This window comes from Chaetodon auriga, chromosome 2, assembly GCF_051107435.1.
Source record: "Chaetodon auriga isolate fChaAug3 chromosome 2, fChaAug3.hap1, whole genome shotgun sequence".
Taxonomy (NCBI): Eukaryota; Metazoa; Chordata; class Actinopteri; order Chaetodontiformes; family Chaetodontidae; genus Chaetodon; species Chaetodon auriga.
The window spans coordinates 7,598,586-7,610,654 of NC_135075.1; the positions used below are offsets into that span (position 1 = coordinate 7,598,586).

The following is a 12,069-nucleotide window of genomic DNA, read 5'->3' on the forward strand; positions in this document are numbered from 1 at the left end:
TAGATCTGTTTGTGCTTCCACTGCACACAGTACTCGGAAAAATGGGTGGGGTTGGTACTGGGACTTCGGGGCTGACTCCTTTCACTTTTTCAGCAGATGGGGAAAAACAGACATTTCTCTTGCTCTTGGGAAGCGGCAACATTTATGAACTGACACACTGTAACCTACAACGCACATTTACTGCCAAATTGACAAATTACTGCTAATGTTGTCCTCTGCTCTGCATTCACCATCACTTTTCTGCTACTCACTCACTCAACCACACACTTGCTATGCACACATATTATGCACTGAGCTACACTACTCACAGAATTTAGCTGTGTCGTTGCAACATGTATTGTCATGTAGGTGACGAGAAAGAAAATGCAGTTTATTAAAATCTTTGTATTCAACTTTCAGTACTGTTGTAGCTGCTGGGCAAGAGTCTCTGTGGTTTGTAGTTTTGTTCTACTTTTCTTTTGTTCTTAATCATCAATCAAACAGCTGCCTCCGATCCTCTGATCTGGCCTTCTTTGCCAAAATATCACAAGTTGTAATTTCTGTGTTAGTTCAGTCAGCTTCACAGTAAAAGCTTTTAGACAGTGAACACTAGAAGGCTTTTCATACCAGAGCAGCGACATGGAAGGTGTATTTGTTACCAGCATCAACGACTGAAGGTTAACTCTTTGATTTAGTAAAAATCTGTGTTTATAGAAGTGGATCGGTTTTCAAAAAGAGGAATTATGAAAGAAGTGTATCAAATGAAAAGTATACAAATAGGTGCATGAGAGTCATTCTTATCGTAGTTATAACTTCCAACATGTCATCAAGTTGAGGGACACCTTGAAACATGCTGCGGTGTCAGGTGGAAAAAACATCTGTGTTGTGTCCGCATCACAGGCTAAATTGAAATTCAGCTTAAGTTCCCGCCACAACCGGCTGTTATATCAGCGTTTGCTTTTTATGATGTTATGTACATGTTTTGTCCCATTGTCAGCTATGTTTGGGGAGCTTTAATTCTCCTTTTTTCTACTCCAGCTTTCCACAATGGCCATGCGGAGACTCCGCTGTACCGCTTCTCACTGTCTGATGGCACCCCAGTCACAGCCCAGACCAGGAGCGACCTCTGCAGGAATCCCAGCACCAATGAGCCCCACTCTTTCCTCTCCACACACTTGCTGCAAAGGTGTGAATGCTGTAACTGTTACAAAAATGATTAAACCTAAAATTGAACCTAAATTGGATGATTATGTCACTGTGTTGTATGTGCTTTAATGTTGTCCATTAACAGTTTTTGTTATTTACTGATTTTCCTTGTAGGGAGCAGAATGGTTATCGTGGAAACCAGGGTGGAGGCATGAGGCCTCAAAACATGGGCGTGAACAATCCCAACCAACAGATGAACATGGGTCCAGGAGGGGGCATGGGCATGAACCGGGGCTACAACATGGCTGAACAGGGCAACATGTCACAGAGAGGAGTGCCTCCGTACACTGGGGGCAACCGCATGAATCCCATGAACCAGATTAATCAAATGAATCCCATGAATCAGATGAGTCCCATGAATCAGATGAGTCCCATGCATCAGATGAATCAAATGAATTCCATGCATCAGATGAACAACATGAGTCAGATGAATCAGATGAATTCCATGCATCCAGTGAACTCACCCATGAACTCAATGAACCAGATGGGGCCCATGAATCCGATGGGCCACCATGGCATGCATCAGCAGCAGCACCAACATCAGCAGATGGGTCAGTTCCACGGCGGTGGAGGCGGACCTGGGCCTGGGGGTGGAGGGTATGGGATGGGAATGACCAGTCCGCCCCAGGCCAGTCCTGGGATTAACGCTCCCCCACACAATGTTATGGGTTCACCCAGAGTCCGAGGAAGCCCCAAGATGGGTGCCAGCCCCTTCTCTCCCGGAGGTATGAACCAAACTTTACTAGAACTCTCGAGAACTATCAAGAATGTTTAAAACCCAAGTTAATTTGATGTACTGATCATAGCGTCTTAAGTCACACATTTTCTGACACTTGTGTTATTAATTACATGGATTGATGTCATGTCTCTGGTTGTTTCCTTTGCAGGTATGAACTCACCCATGAGCTCCAGCCACCCTGGTAACTCTGGAGGAGGAGGAGGAGGAGGAGGAGGAGGAGGCACCACCTTCTCCAGCAGCTCTTTGAATGCCCTCCAAGCCATCAGTGAGGGTGTGGGCAATCCGATGCCCTCCCCCCTCACCTCTCCTCCCCCTCACAAGCCTGACAGCTCCCCGAGCATCAATTCCACCAACCAGGCAGCAGGGGGACTCTGTAAACTCCCATCCTACTCTGACTCCAAGAGCCCAGGCAGCTCACTGGGGGCTGGAGGAGAGCAGCAGTCTCAGCAGCACCCACACACCCCCACCAGCGAGGGTCCTCCTGATAAGCCAGACAGTCAGGCCAGCAGAGAGGTGGGTCTGGTCGGGGGAGAATCCAACCGACGGGTCCCTGACAACAAGTGCCACAAGAAGCTTCTACAGCTCCTCACCTCCCCTACAGATGAGCTGGTGCCACCATGCTCTGGGCCCAGTTCCATGCCTGAGGCTAAAGATGGAACAGCCGTCACCAGCCCCTCATCCTCAACAGGAGTGTCCTCCTCTACAGGTGGGAATCATGGCGCTGTGTCCTCCTCAGGCAGCACGGGACATTTAACAAGTCAGTCACTGCAGGAGAAGCACAAGATCCTCCACAAGCTCCTACAGAATGGGAACACTCCTGACGAGGTGGCTCGCATCACAGCTGAGGCCACTGGGAAGAGCAGCCTGGATTCAGGGGCACCGGAGCCTGGGCCTGCAGCCGCTGGAGGGGCTAGGGGGTCAGAGTCAAAGCAGGAGCAGCACAGCCCTAAGAAGGAGAAGCCCCATGCCCTTCTTCACTACCTCCTTAATAAGGATGACTCAAAAGAAGGTGGTGATATGAAGCCAAGGCTGGAGGAGCTGGAGGGGAGAGGAGCTCAGGGTGCAGGGGTCACCAGCTCTGACCCCCACTGCATGGATGGGAAGGTCAAGTTGGAGCCATCTGATGAGGTAAAGCTTTTGCTCAAAACTACAATTTGTTAGATATAGTTTAAAATGCCCTGTAGAACGCTGTTTTCTAGTCATTCTTTTGTCTCCACGGTTCAGGCGGAGACTCTAGAGACCATTCTGGGTGTCCCAAGGAACAACTCTGGCTTCTACCCGGAACCAGACTCCAGAGCAGGGAAGGAAGTGGGAAACAAACCAGGAAATATGCCTGACAGTTTACATGGTAAGTCAGTCAATCTAATTGAAAGTGTCATGTAATCAAAAACCTCATTTCCACTGCATGGTATGGCTTGGCTCGACTCTACTTTTCCCAAGTACAGATTTTACACCCTAAATGTAGGAGGGATTCTTATCTGATTGTCATAGCGATGCCACGTAAACTGCTATGAACAATGGAGGATATCGATGAGCACCATCACTCAAACTTTTCAGAAAAAGCCAAAGTCAGCAAGACAAAAGACTGCTGACAAAAACAGGAGAGTTTGGGAAATCCGCATGCAGACGATGAGACGACTCTGGTTGCTCTGTGTCAGACAGACGACAGTTATGTAATGATCCTCTCTGACCAATCAGTGGTCTGCAGTGTTTTCACTGGACCTTTAGTAACGGCTCACCTCGCTTTAAAGCACCAGGTACCATCCACAACTTTTGTCAATGCAAAACCAAGTCAAGTCGAGTCAAGCCTTACCATGCAGTGGAAATGAGGCAAAAATCTAATCGTCTGTCATCATGCAGTTCATGTTGAAGAACACAGATACTACCACAGCAGCCCTGGCATATGACATGTCAGATACTTTTTTAAGTCTTGCAAGAAGTATGACAGTGTAGATGCTCCCATGTCAGCATCAGTCTTAATAGTAGAACCTAAATTTGTGAAGGTCTCTAATCTGATTTTGGGATTGTGTGTCTTTCAGAGGGGGAGAGAGGCCCCATGCCTCCTGTTCAGCGTGGTGCCTATCATAGAGCCTTGTCCATGGATGCCAAGCCCATAGGTGGAGAGGGAGCAGTAGGCGGCGGGCTGGCTGGGAGAAGGAATGTCCCCTGTCCCACGTTGGTCAAACAGGAGAACATGGATGCTCCGATCCGAACTGGTCCCATTCCCAATGGCTATCCAGGAGGCATGGGTGTGTGTCCACCACGGGGGAATCCAACAAGTAATTTCAGCACTTATTTCTTTACATACCCAACACAGCCTGGCTTTCTGTTGTTTTATATTTTTTGTTAAACCCAAAGTTGAGAAGCTTAGGTTCTATTATTCACTGTGTAGATAAACTTACTCATGAAACACTCAATGTTTGTGGTTTTTGTGTTGTTCAGGAGTAATGGGCAGAGGAATGGGAATGCCCCAGCGCCCTCCCATGTCAGGCCCAGGGGACTGGGGGATGCCGAGATCCAGCGGTAGCCCTGTGGCCGGACCAGGACACCCTGGCATGGGTCGTTCTGGTCCAATGGCAGGTCCCATGATCAACCGCTCCAACAGTGTACCTGCAAACACCAGGTCTATGCTGCAGCAGCAACTCATGGATATGGGTACGTCTCATTTCTCTGTTGTAGAGTGTGAATCTGTAACTAGTGGGTGTTTGGCACTTTTACTTAATTGATGTATAATATGATGAAGTAATGTAAATATTTGAATGGGAATCATTTTCTGGGAACTGACTAGTGGATGGTTTGACTAGTTGTTTCCACTCTGTGTTGATCGTATCACCATTATCACGGCTGCAGGTACCAATGAAGGCAGTATGGGTATGAGCCGGTTTGGTGCACATGGACCCCCACCTCAGTCCCCCTCCTGGCCAGACTCTGCTATGGGAATGGATAGACCACAGAGGAACACAAACAGGTAAACTTTCTGCATGTGTCCAAATCCTATCCCTCTTGTTTTTGTTTTAAATTAGGAGACCTCAAGGTGAATTCAGAAGTCTCATTTTCTTTAAGTGACTCTCCTGTGTCATTTGTTGTGGTAGGGAACAGTTTGGACACCCCCTGGAAGAGCTGCTGGGGCCCCTGGCCAACAGCGAGGGCCCGAGTGATGAACGGGCTCTTCTTGACCAGCTGGACTCTCTGCTCAATACTGCTGATGTCATTGCTCTGCAGGAGATAGACCGAGCCCTAGGAATCCCTGAAATAGTAGGCCAGGTACAGGACACACTACAGATAACTAAATTCTGTATTGCATCCACTTTTCTTGTTAACAGGAGATGGTAACCCATTACCAGTATTGTCACAAATGTGGTATGGGTCCCAATTAACTTGTGGTTCTCATGCAGTTGTTTTATGTTTTATGTCTCTGCTCTAGCAGTATTTTGGTTATGAATACCCATATCCAGCATTGTGCTGATATTGCAATAAGATAACTAGCATGTCATGTGACTTCTCTGCACCCCAGACCCAGGGACCTGAAGGCCACCAGCAGGGCCACGATCAAGGCCAGGGACCATGCCCGCCATCAGAGCCTTTCCCAGGTCCGGACTCCTCCTTAGGCATGGACCAAAAACCCATGTATAACCAAGGCTACCCTGGGCCCCCTGGTCCCCCCTCTGTGGGCATGCAGCCTGGTTATGGTAGCAACACAATGCAAGGCCAGTCTCCTGGAGGCTTCAACCCCATGATGAATCAAATGGGCCAGACAGGGGGCTTTCCTGGCATGGCAAACATGGGCAACCCCCGTGCAAACATGATGCGACCCCGTATGATGACTGCCACCAAGCCTCTCCGATTGCAGCTGCAGCAGAGACTCCAGGGACAGCAGGTGAGCACGCAGACACACATACACACCTTCCATATTGTTAGATTAAAGAATACAGCAGCTTATGTTCTCTGAGAAGTTGCAGCTTCTTGGATGTTTTGTTAATAGTGAAAATTAAAAGACAAAGATTGGCATATTGAACTGGCTTTATCTTGTCTCATATGGCAGTTCATGAATCAGACCCGACAAGGAATGAAGATGGACCATGCCCCTGGGGGAAACCCTGCCATGCATCCAGGCATGCAGCCTGGCATGCAGCCTCCGGGCATGGGTGGTCAGGTTTGTAGTCAGTCACTTCTAATGTAGTGTGCATTCACTTGCCATGTTGCTAGTAACACCGGTCAAGTCACCATTTGTAGAATTAAGGTCAAAGTGTTGATGTTTGTCTGCAGCCTGGTTTCCTGAATGCCCAGATGATGGCTCAGCGCAGCAGGGAGATGATGACCATCTCCCAGGTGAGAAGGCAGCGGATGATGATGCTGATGCAGCAGCAGCAACAGCAGCAGCAGCAGCAGCAGCAGCAACAGCAGCAGCAGGGGCAGGGGGCAGCAGGAGGTTTCAGCCCTCCACCAAATGTCACCGCACCAGGAGGCATGGACAGCCCCATGGGAGGCCCCCCCATGAACCAGGCTGGACAGCAGGGCTTCAACTATGGAGGTAATTATGGTGAGTCGACTGGCATGGAGCTCTATATCATTTCCCGTTTGATCTTTAACCTTCACACTCATGACTCTTGACTTGTTCTTGTTCACTGTTCACTGTTGTTGTACTTACAGGGATGAACCAGCAGGGGGACCCATCATTCATGGCTCCAGGTAGCAGCCCACCAGGAAACATGATGCAAGGACGAATGGGAGGTCCTCCTCAGAACAGCATGATGCCAGGGATGCAGGGCAATCCACAAGGAGGGCCCATGTACCCATCTGGAGACATGAAAGGCTGGCCACAGGGCGGCATGCCACGCAACAAGTATGTAGTGTCCACCTTCCTTGAGCAAAATCACTTAGTCATCAGTTATTCAACTGTAGGTTTGTAGGTTAAGGATCACTATTTTACCACCACACTCAAAGACTCTTATCCTCGAGTGCCATTTCTATAAAGTGCAGCGGTAAATGACTTGTATCACAGCTTCTTTTATTTCTCTGGTTTTCCAGCTCATATCCCCAGCAACAGTTCCCTCAGCAGGGCAACCAGGGCCAGTTTGGACCTATGATGATGAACAACTCCATGGGTGGACCTGGGCCAGTCAGCGGGGCAGGTGCGGGACAGATGGGCCAAATGCCAGGACAGAGGCACGGCCAGATGCAGGGCCAAATGGGCATGAACCCCATGGGAATGGGCAGAATGCCAATGGGACCTGATCAGGTAGGTAATCATTTGACACACAGGAGTTAAGTGGTTTTACGTCAAGCTCAGCTGATGTTTTACGACACAGCTGAAAGATAACATAGGCATGAAAAGGATGCATGTTTTTTTTTTAACCCCAAGGAGTGTTCACACGTCTCACTGTGTTTCTGTCTCTGCAGAAGTATTGCTGAAGACCTGTGAGTGACAGCAGAATCTGGAGCCTTTTGGCTGTAGCAGAGCGGTCTGAGCCCCAAGAAGAGATGGATACACACACACACACACACACACACACACACACACACAGACAAATAGTAGGAGTTCTCCAGCCTAAAATATGATGCAGGAGACTCTGCACAACACATTGCTCATACAAGAGGAAGTGGGCTTCAAGGACAAACTTGTGCTGGTCTTCAGCCCCAACTGAAGCCTCACATACTGGTGATACACAAACACAAAGTATCAGTTTGTGTGTGACCATGTGAACAACCTGGAGCTGTTGGGCAGTATTCAGTGTCACGGCCAGGCTGCAGAACGGGACTATGGTACAACTGGCTGTGGTGGCACTTTACCTGGAAGCTTCTGTGTGGAATAAAGATTGATGCAATAGTTCTTCATCATTACAGCCTTACTAGAGATTCAATGCCTTCACAATGGGTTTCTGTTTTCTTATCCTTTGGATGCGCCTCATTCTTGAAGTCATTGGAAGCTATAAGCACACAGTTTACTATGTTATGCAGATTGGAGCAATAAGTCTTGCCTCTCTACTTTAGACTGTAACTGAGCATCATAACCCCTGTTATAAGCAAACAAATGGTACTGCAGTATTAGATGTCTCAAATGTCCTCTGTGAATATGAATTGTAAATATTCTACAAAATATATCAAACATGCTTTTTAAAGGCCCATTATTGCACAAAGTATGAGACCTGGTTGTATTTTTGTGTCCCATAGGTCAATACTGATTTGGTTGATTTGCTTTTTTTATGCCTTTGCAAATATTGCAGGTGTGTTTGGGTTTCCTTTCCCTCGTTTGTCATTTTCTGAATGCTGTAGTTTTTAATTTTTTCCAAAAAAAAAAAAAAAGTCATGTATTTCATGTTTTAGCGAGGCACTTTTACTTGTGATAAGTATCTGATGAGTTGAAGGTTTGAGCTTTCACACAGTCAGAGGTTTGTGGGAAGGCAGAGGAGGTGAAGCCTGTCAGGGCAGTCGACAACATAAAATGATATGGTTTTGTTGGGTTCTGTGTGAGGTGAGCTGGAATGAGTTTTGTCTGCCATACAGTGAGGACGCCCCACCAGCTCTGTCTAAGTGTTTTTTGTTTTTTTTTTTGTTTTGTTTTTTAATTTACACAATCTTCTTTTGACTGTTATTCTCAACTCGCTGAATCTACCTTCTCAACATGCGCAATCCAAAGATATTTTTCCACATCTCTGTATAGATTCTGAGGTTTCTGGTGTACATTTTTTATATGAGTTATATTAGTCTGATGGTAAATGGGTACATATCATGGATCTGTAAAAGCATATGATGGTTATGTACTGTAAGCGTAAAGGGCACGGGGCTCAGTTGTTCGCAGTTGGACGAATCGGTGCAGTGCGAAGAGGGCTGGAAACTCACAACCCCACAGCAGAAGGTTTTTACATCCAGAAAAATAAACAAAGCATGTTTTGCTGTGAAAGAGAAATATCAATGGAATGAAATCCACTTTAAGACATATCAATATCTCTTCTATTTTTCAGGAAACAACTTCGTTTTGTCCAGATTTTGTTACTTCAGGAAAAAGGAACTTTGTAGAGTTTGAATGAAGTGCAAAAAGAGGCAGGAGATCATTGTTTTGTTTTTCTTTGTTTGGAGGTAAGATAAGCTGTCATTTTACAGGATGTATATTACAGATTTTTTCTTTTGATGTTGATATTGATGTAAATACAAATTTCTATTTAAACACTCATGACTCTGGCTCTCTGACTGTCTTCTGACTCTGATCATGAGCAGTGATTCATCCGTGCCGTTTCCTCACTCTGACTTTAGTAATGGTTCATATCAGCCAGCATGTTGCATTGACTAAACAATCACTGTGATCAAACAAAACTGGTGAGGGCCTTCAGGTGATTGGAAGAAACCAATGAATGACTGATCCTTTCCTATTTTAGATGTAAGATTCTTCTGTAAGAGGAAAGGCTGCTTTGCTCTGATTTTCAATATTGCACCCTGCTTATTATCATAATGTGGAAAACTTAAATAAAAAACTGCCCATTGTAGGTTATAAAGCCCTTTACAGTATGACTAGCACTAAATCCTTTTCACTCAGGTCCAGTATGTAGGATTTAGTGCCATCTAAGGGTAAGGTTCCAGATAGCAACCAGCTGAATACCCCTTGCTTCACTCTTCTCCTTCCAGTCATGTAGGAGAACCTACAGTGACCAAAAAACTCACCAACAGTGTGAAAGGAGCTCTGCATTTGGTTTGTCCATTCTGAGCTACTGTAGGAACAAGGTGGTGCAACAACGCAGAGTCTGTACAAGAGGACCCGCTCCCTCTGTAGGTATGAGGAGCGGATCGTAGTGAGTAGTGAGAGTTGGAATACCACATTATATAAATACTGCTGTAAAATTCAAGTAAAAAGTATCATTGACAAATATGCTTCAAAAATTCAAAGTAAAATTACACAATATGCAGAAAAAAAAAGTCCTCTGTGAGTGATATATTGACACACCATTAGGCTGCTAATACTAATCATCAGTAGCATTTTATTGTTGTAGCTGGTTGCAGGCCAAAAAGGTTTAATCTTAAAAAATATGTTGTTTTAAAATCTTAACAAATGTCTTATACCTAAAATTCTAATCAGCAAGTAATAAGTAATGGCAGCTGTCAAGGTAAGTATCATTATTACCCTCTGACATGCAGTAGAGTTCAAGTAGAAATGTACCAGTGGAAGTATAAAGTAGCATCAAAGGGAAATACTCGAGTGAAGTGCAAGTACCTCAAAATTGTACTTAAGTCAGGCAGCCAAGGCAGATTTAGTGGGATGCATTTATGAAGACAAACAATGGTGCCTTTGTCTTATAGCTGTACTGTTATGTACTCTGATACCACTGCATCAGATTTTTAGATAATCAAATGATTTCAGTGTGAAGGTCATAACTGTCACATAAACACAATAATACCACATAGTACCACCAAACTGTGCTTAAGCACAGTAACAACTCTGAAAGGAACTTTCCATTATCAACAAACATTTTGTAGGAATAGACACGACAGTAGTAACATCATATGACCTGATTTTTTCATTCACTTTGACCAGAAGGGGGCGCTGTTGTCCAACAATGTCTTTTCCAGGCTCTCAGTTGCCTCACACAGCAGCTGTCGCGGCCCTCACACGCTGCAAAAGACTGCAATCCCTGTCATGCTCACAAGAGGGCGCTAACTACAAGAGAGTTGATGGAAGGACTAAGGACTGGGATTAAATCAATAATAATAATTAAGAATGAAGCAAATCTAAAATCCAAGACGCGGGCCTAATTGGATTGAATGGTAATAAAAGCACAGACTTATTATGGAGACCACAATAGTCTGGTCTTCATTTTCTCCACAGCTCGAGCACGTTACATAAGAAGGATTTGAATGTGCCTTATAGATAATCATAAGTGATTAGAAATACAGAGGCGATGCGATGAATGATTCTCCTCTACAAAGGAAAATATTAAGGAATTGTATACGTTAAACAAATCTGTTCGACCACTTGTGAACCTTCTGTAACAGCTCAAGCACTGTCGGTTTATTAAAAAAGAAAAAAAAAAGTGTATGTATTAATAGCAAATTTATAACATACGACTGTACTGTGGGAATCTCTACCCGTGAGCAGCTCTCTCTCTCCCTCTCTCTCGGAGTGTTGGCGTGGTTCCCGGCCCATCTGCGGCCTGGCCCGTGGATTACTGTTTGTTAATGTTTCAATCAGCTGTGTGTTGAGGAATGTGGAGCTATTTAACCTGAACTTCCCCAGGTGTGCCGAGGCGCCGCTCAGTCTGGGCCCCGCCGCCCTCCCCTGCCCTTGGCACAAAGCTATCACACAAACACAATCACACACTGGCCACGCCGGGGCTGCAGCTGTGCGCATCGCACCGCAGGGAAATGGGAAAAACATTGCACCAGGGAGACAGAATAAATCTTATAACGAATCGCCTCGCCAAAGCCAGTTTAACCCCTGCAGCGCCGGGGGAGACTAACACTGCTGATTTACACGGTAACATATTGAAACACCACATTTAAATGGATTTTTTTTTTTTTTTTTTTTTTTAAATGGAGTGAAACACGCTTTTTTTCTTACTTATTTCATTTTTCTCTCCTAATAAACCACCTCGCTTCGCTTTATCGTTGACAGTAATTTGTTAGAACACCTAGAATCTTAAATCCACTTACATTACATTTATCCTCACTGCGACGATTTTATGTCAATTTAACCTCTCTATCAAAAATCTGTCCCCATTTGTCAAGATCTTCAGACTTGACGGTTTAAAAGTGAGACTTCCTCTTGTAATGCGATACGGTAATGACCCAGAGAGACGCAAATTACCAACTTAACTGGCTACGAGCCATTATGATGACCACCAGCTTTGGTTTTATGTTACTTGAATGACTTAACAGCTTCATCGTGGTGCAGCACTTTTTAGTGACAGCCACGCTACACTCCCCCTGCACTCCAGTCAGCAACACCATAAGATGTTCAGATGGAAAAGAGCGAGTGGGCCTGCTATTAGTCCCAGTGATGATAAGGCTATAACAGCCCATAAAAACCACCAAAGTGAAATTTTTTTCAACCGTGGTTCTAATTTTTGTTAAAGAATCAACACTGAATCTCCCCATGTATGATAAAATACCACATATTCTCTCACACACACATTCACACACACAACGACACAGAAGGA

General features: G+C 45.3%; 1 protein-coding gene across 2 annotated transcripts in view; it reads left to right on the forward strand.

The window, feature by feature from the left end:
• The window catches only part of ncoa3 (nuclear receptor coactivator 3), a 33,225-nt gene extending 24,134 nt beyond the window's left edge, over positions 1 to 9,091 (forward strand). The window contains exons 10-23 of one of the 2 annotated variants that reach the window (XM_076751926.1): positions 1,018 to 1,165; positions 1,300 to 1,910; positions 2,073 to 3,052; positions 3,149 to 3,272; positions 3,964 to 4,203; positions 4,367 to 4,579; positions 4,775 to 4,892; positions 5,017 to 5,188; positions 5,439 to 5,801; positions 5,967 to 6,077; positions 6,191 to 6,464; positions 6,575 to 6,767; positions 6,953 to 7,163; positions 7,325 to 9,091. In XM_076751926.1, coding sequence (XP_076608041.1) covers positions 1,018 to 1,165; positions 1,300 to 1,910; positions 2,073 to 3,052; positions 3,149 to 3,272; positions 3,964 to 4,203; positions 4,367 to 4,579; positions 4,775 to 4,892; positions 5,017 to 5,188; positions 5,439 to 5,801; positions 5,967 to 6,077; positions 6,191 to 6,464; positions 6,575 to 6,767; positions 6,953 to 7,163; positions 7,325 to 7,336 — 3,770 coding nt within the window. In that variant the 3' untranslated portion in view covers positions 7,337 to 9,091. The remainder of the gene's footprint in view (positions 1 to 1,017; positions 1,166 to 1,299; positions 1,911 to 2,072; positions 3,053 to 3,148; positions 3,273 to 3,963; positions 4,204 to 4,366; positions 4,580 to 4,774; positions 4,893 to 5,016; positions 5,189 to 5,438; positions 5,802 to 5,966; positions 6,078 to 6,190; positions 6,465 to 6,574; positions 6,768 to 6,952; positions 7,164 to 7,324) is intronic. The other variant, XM_076751934.1, reaches the window with a different exon arrangement.
• Positions 9,092 to 12,069: the final 2,978 nt, after the last annotated feature.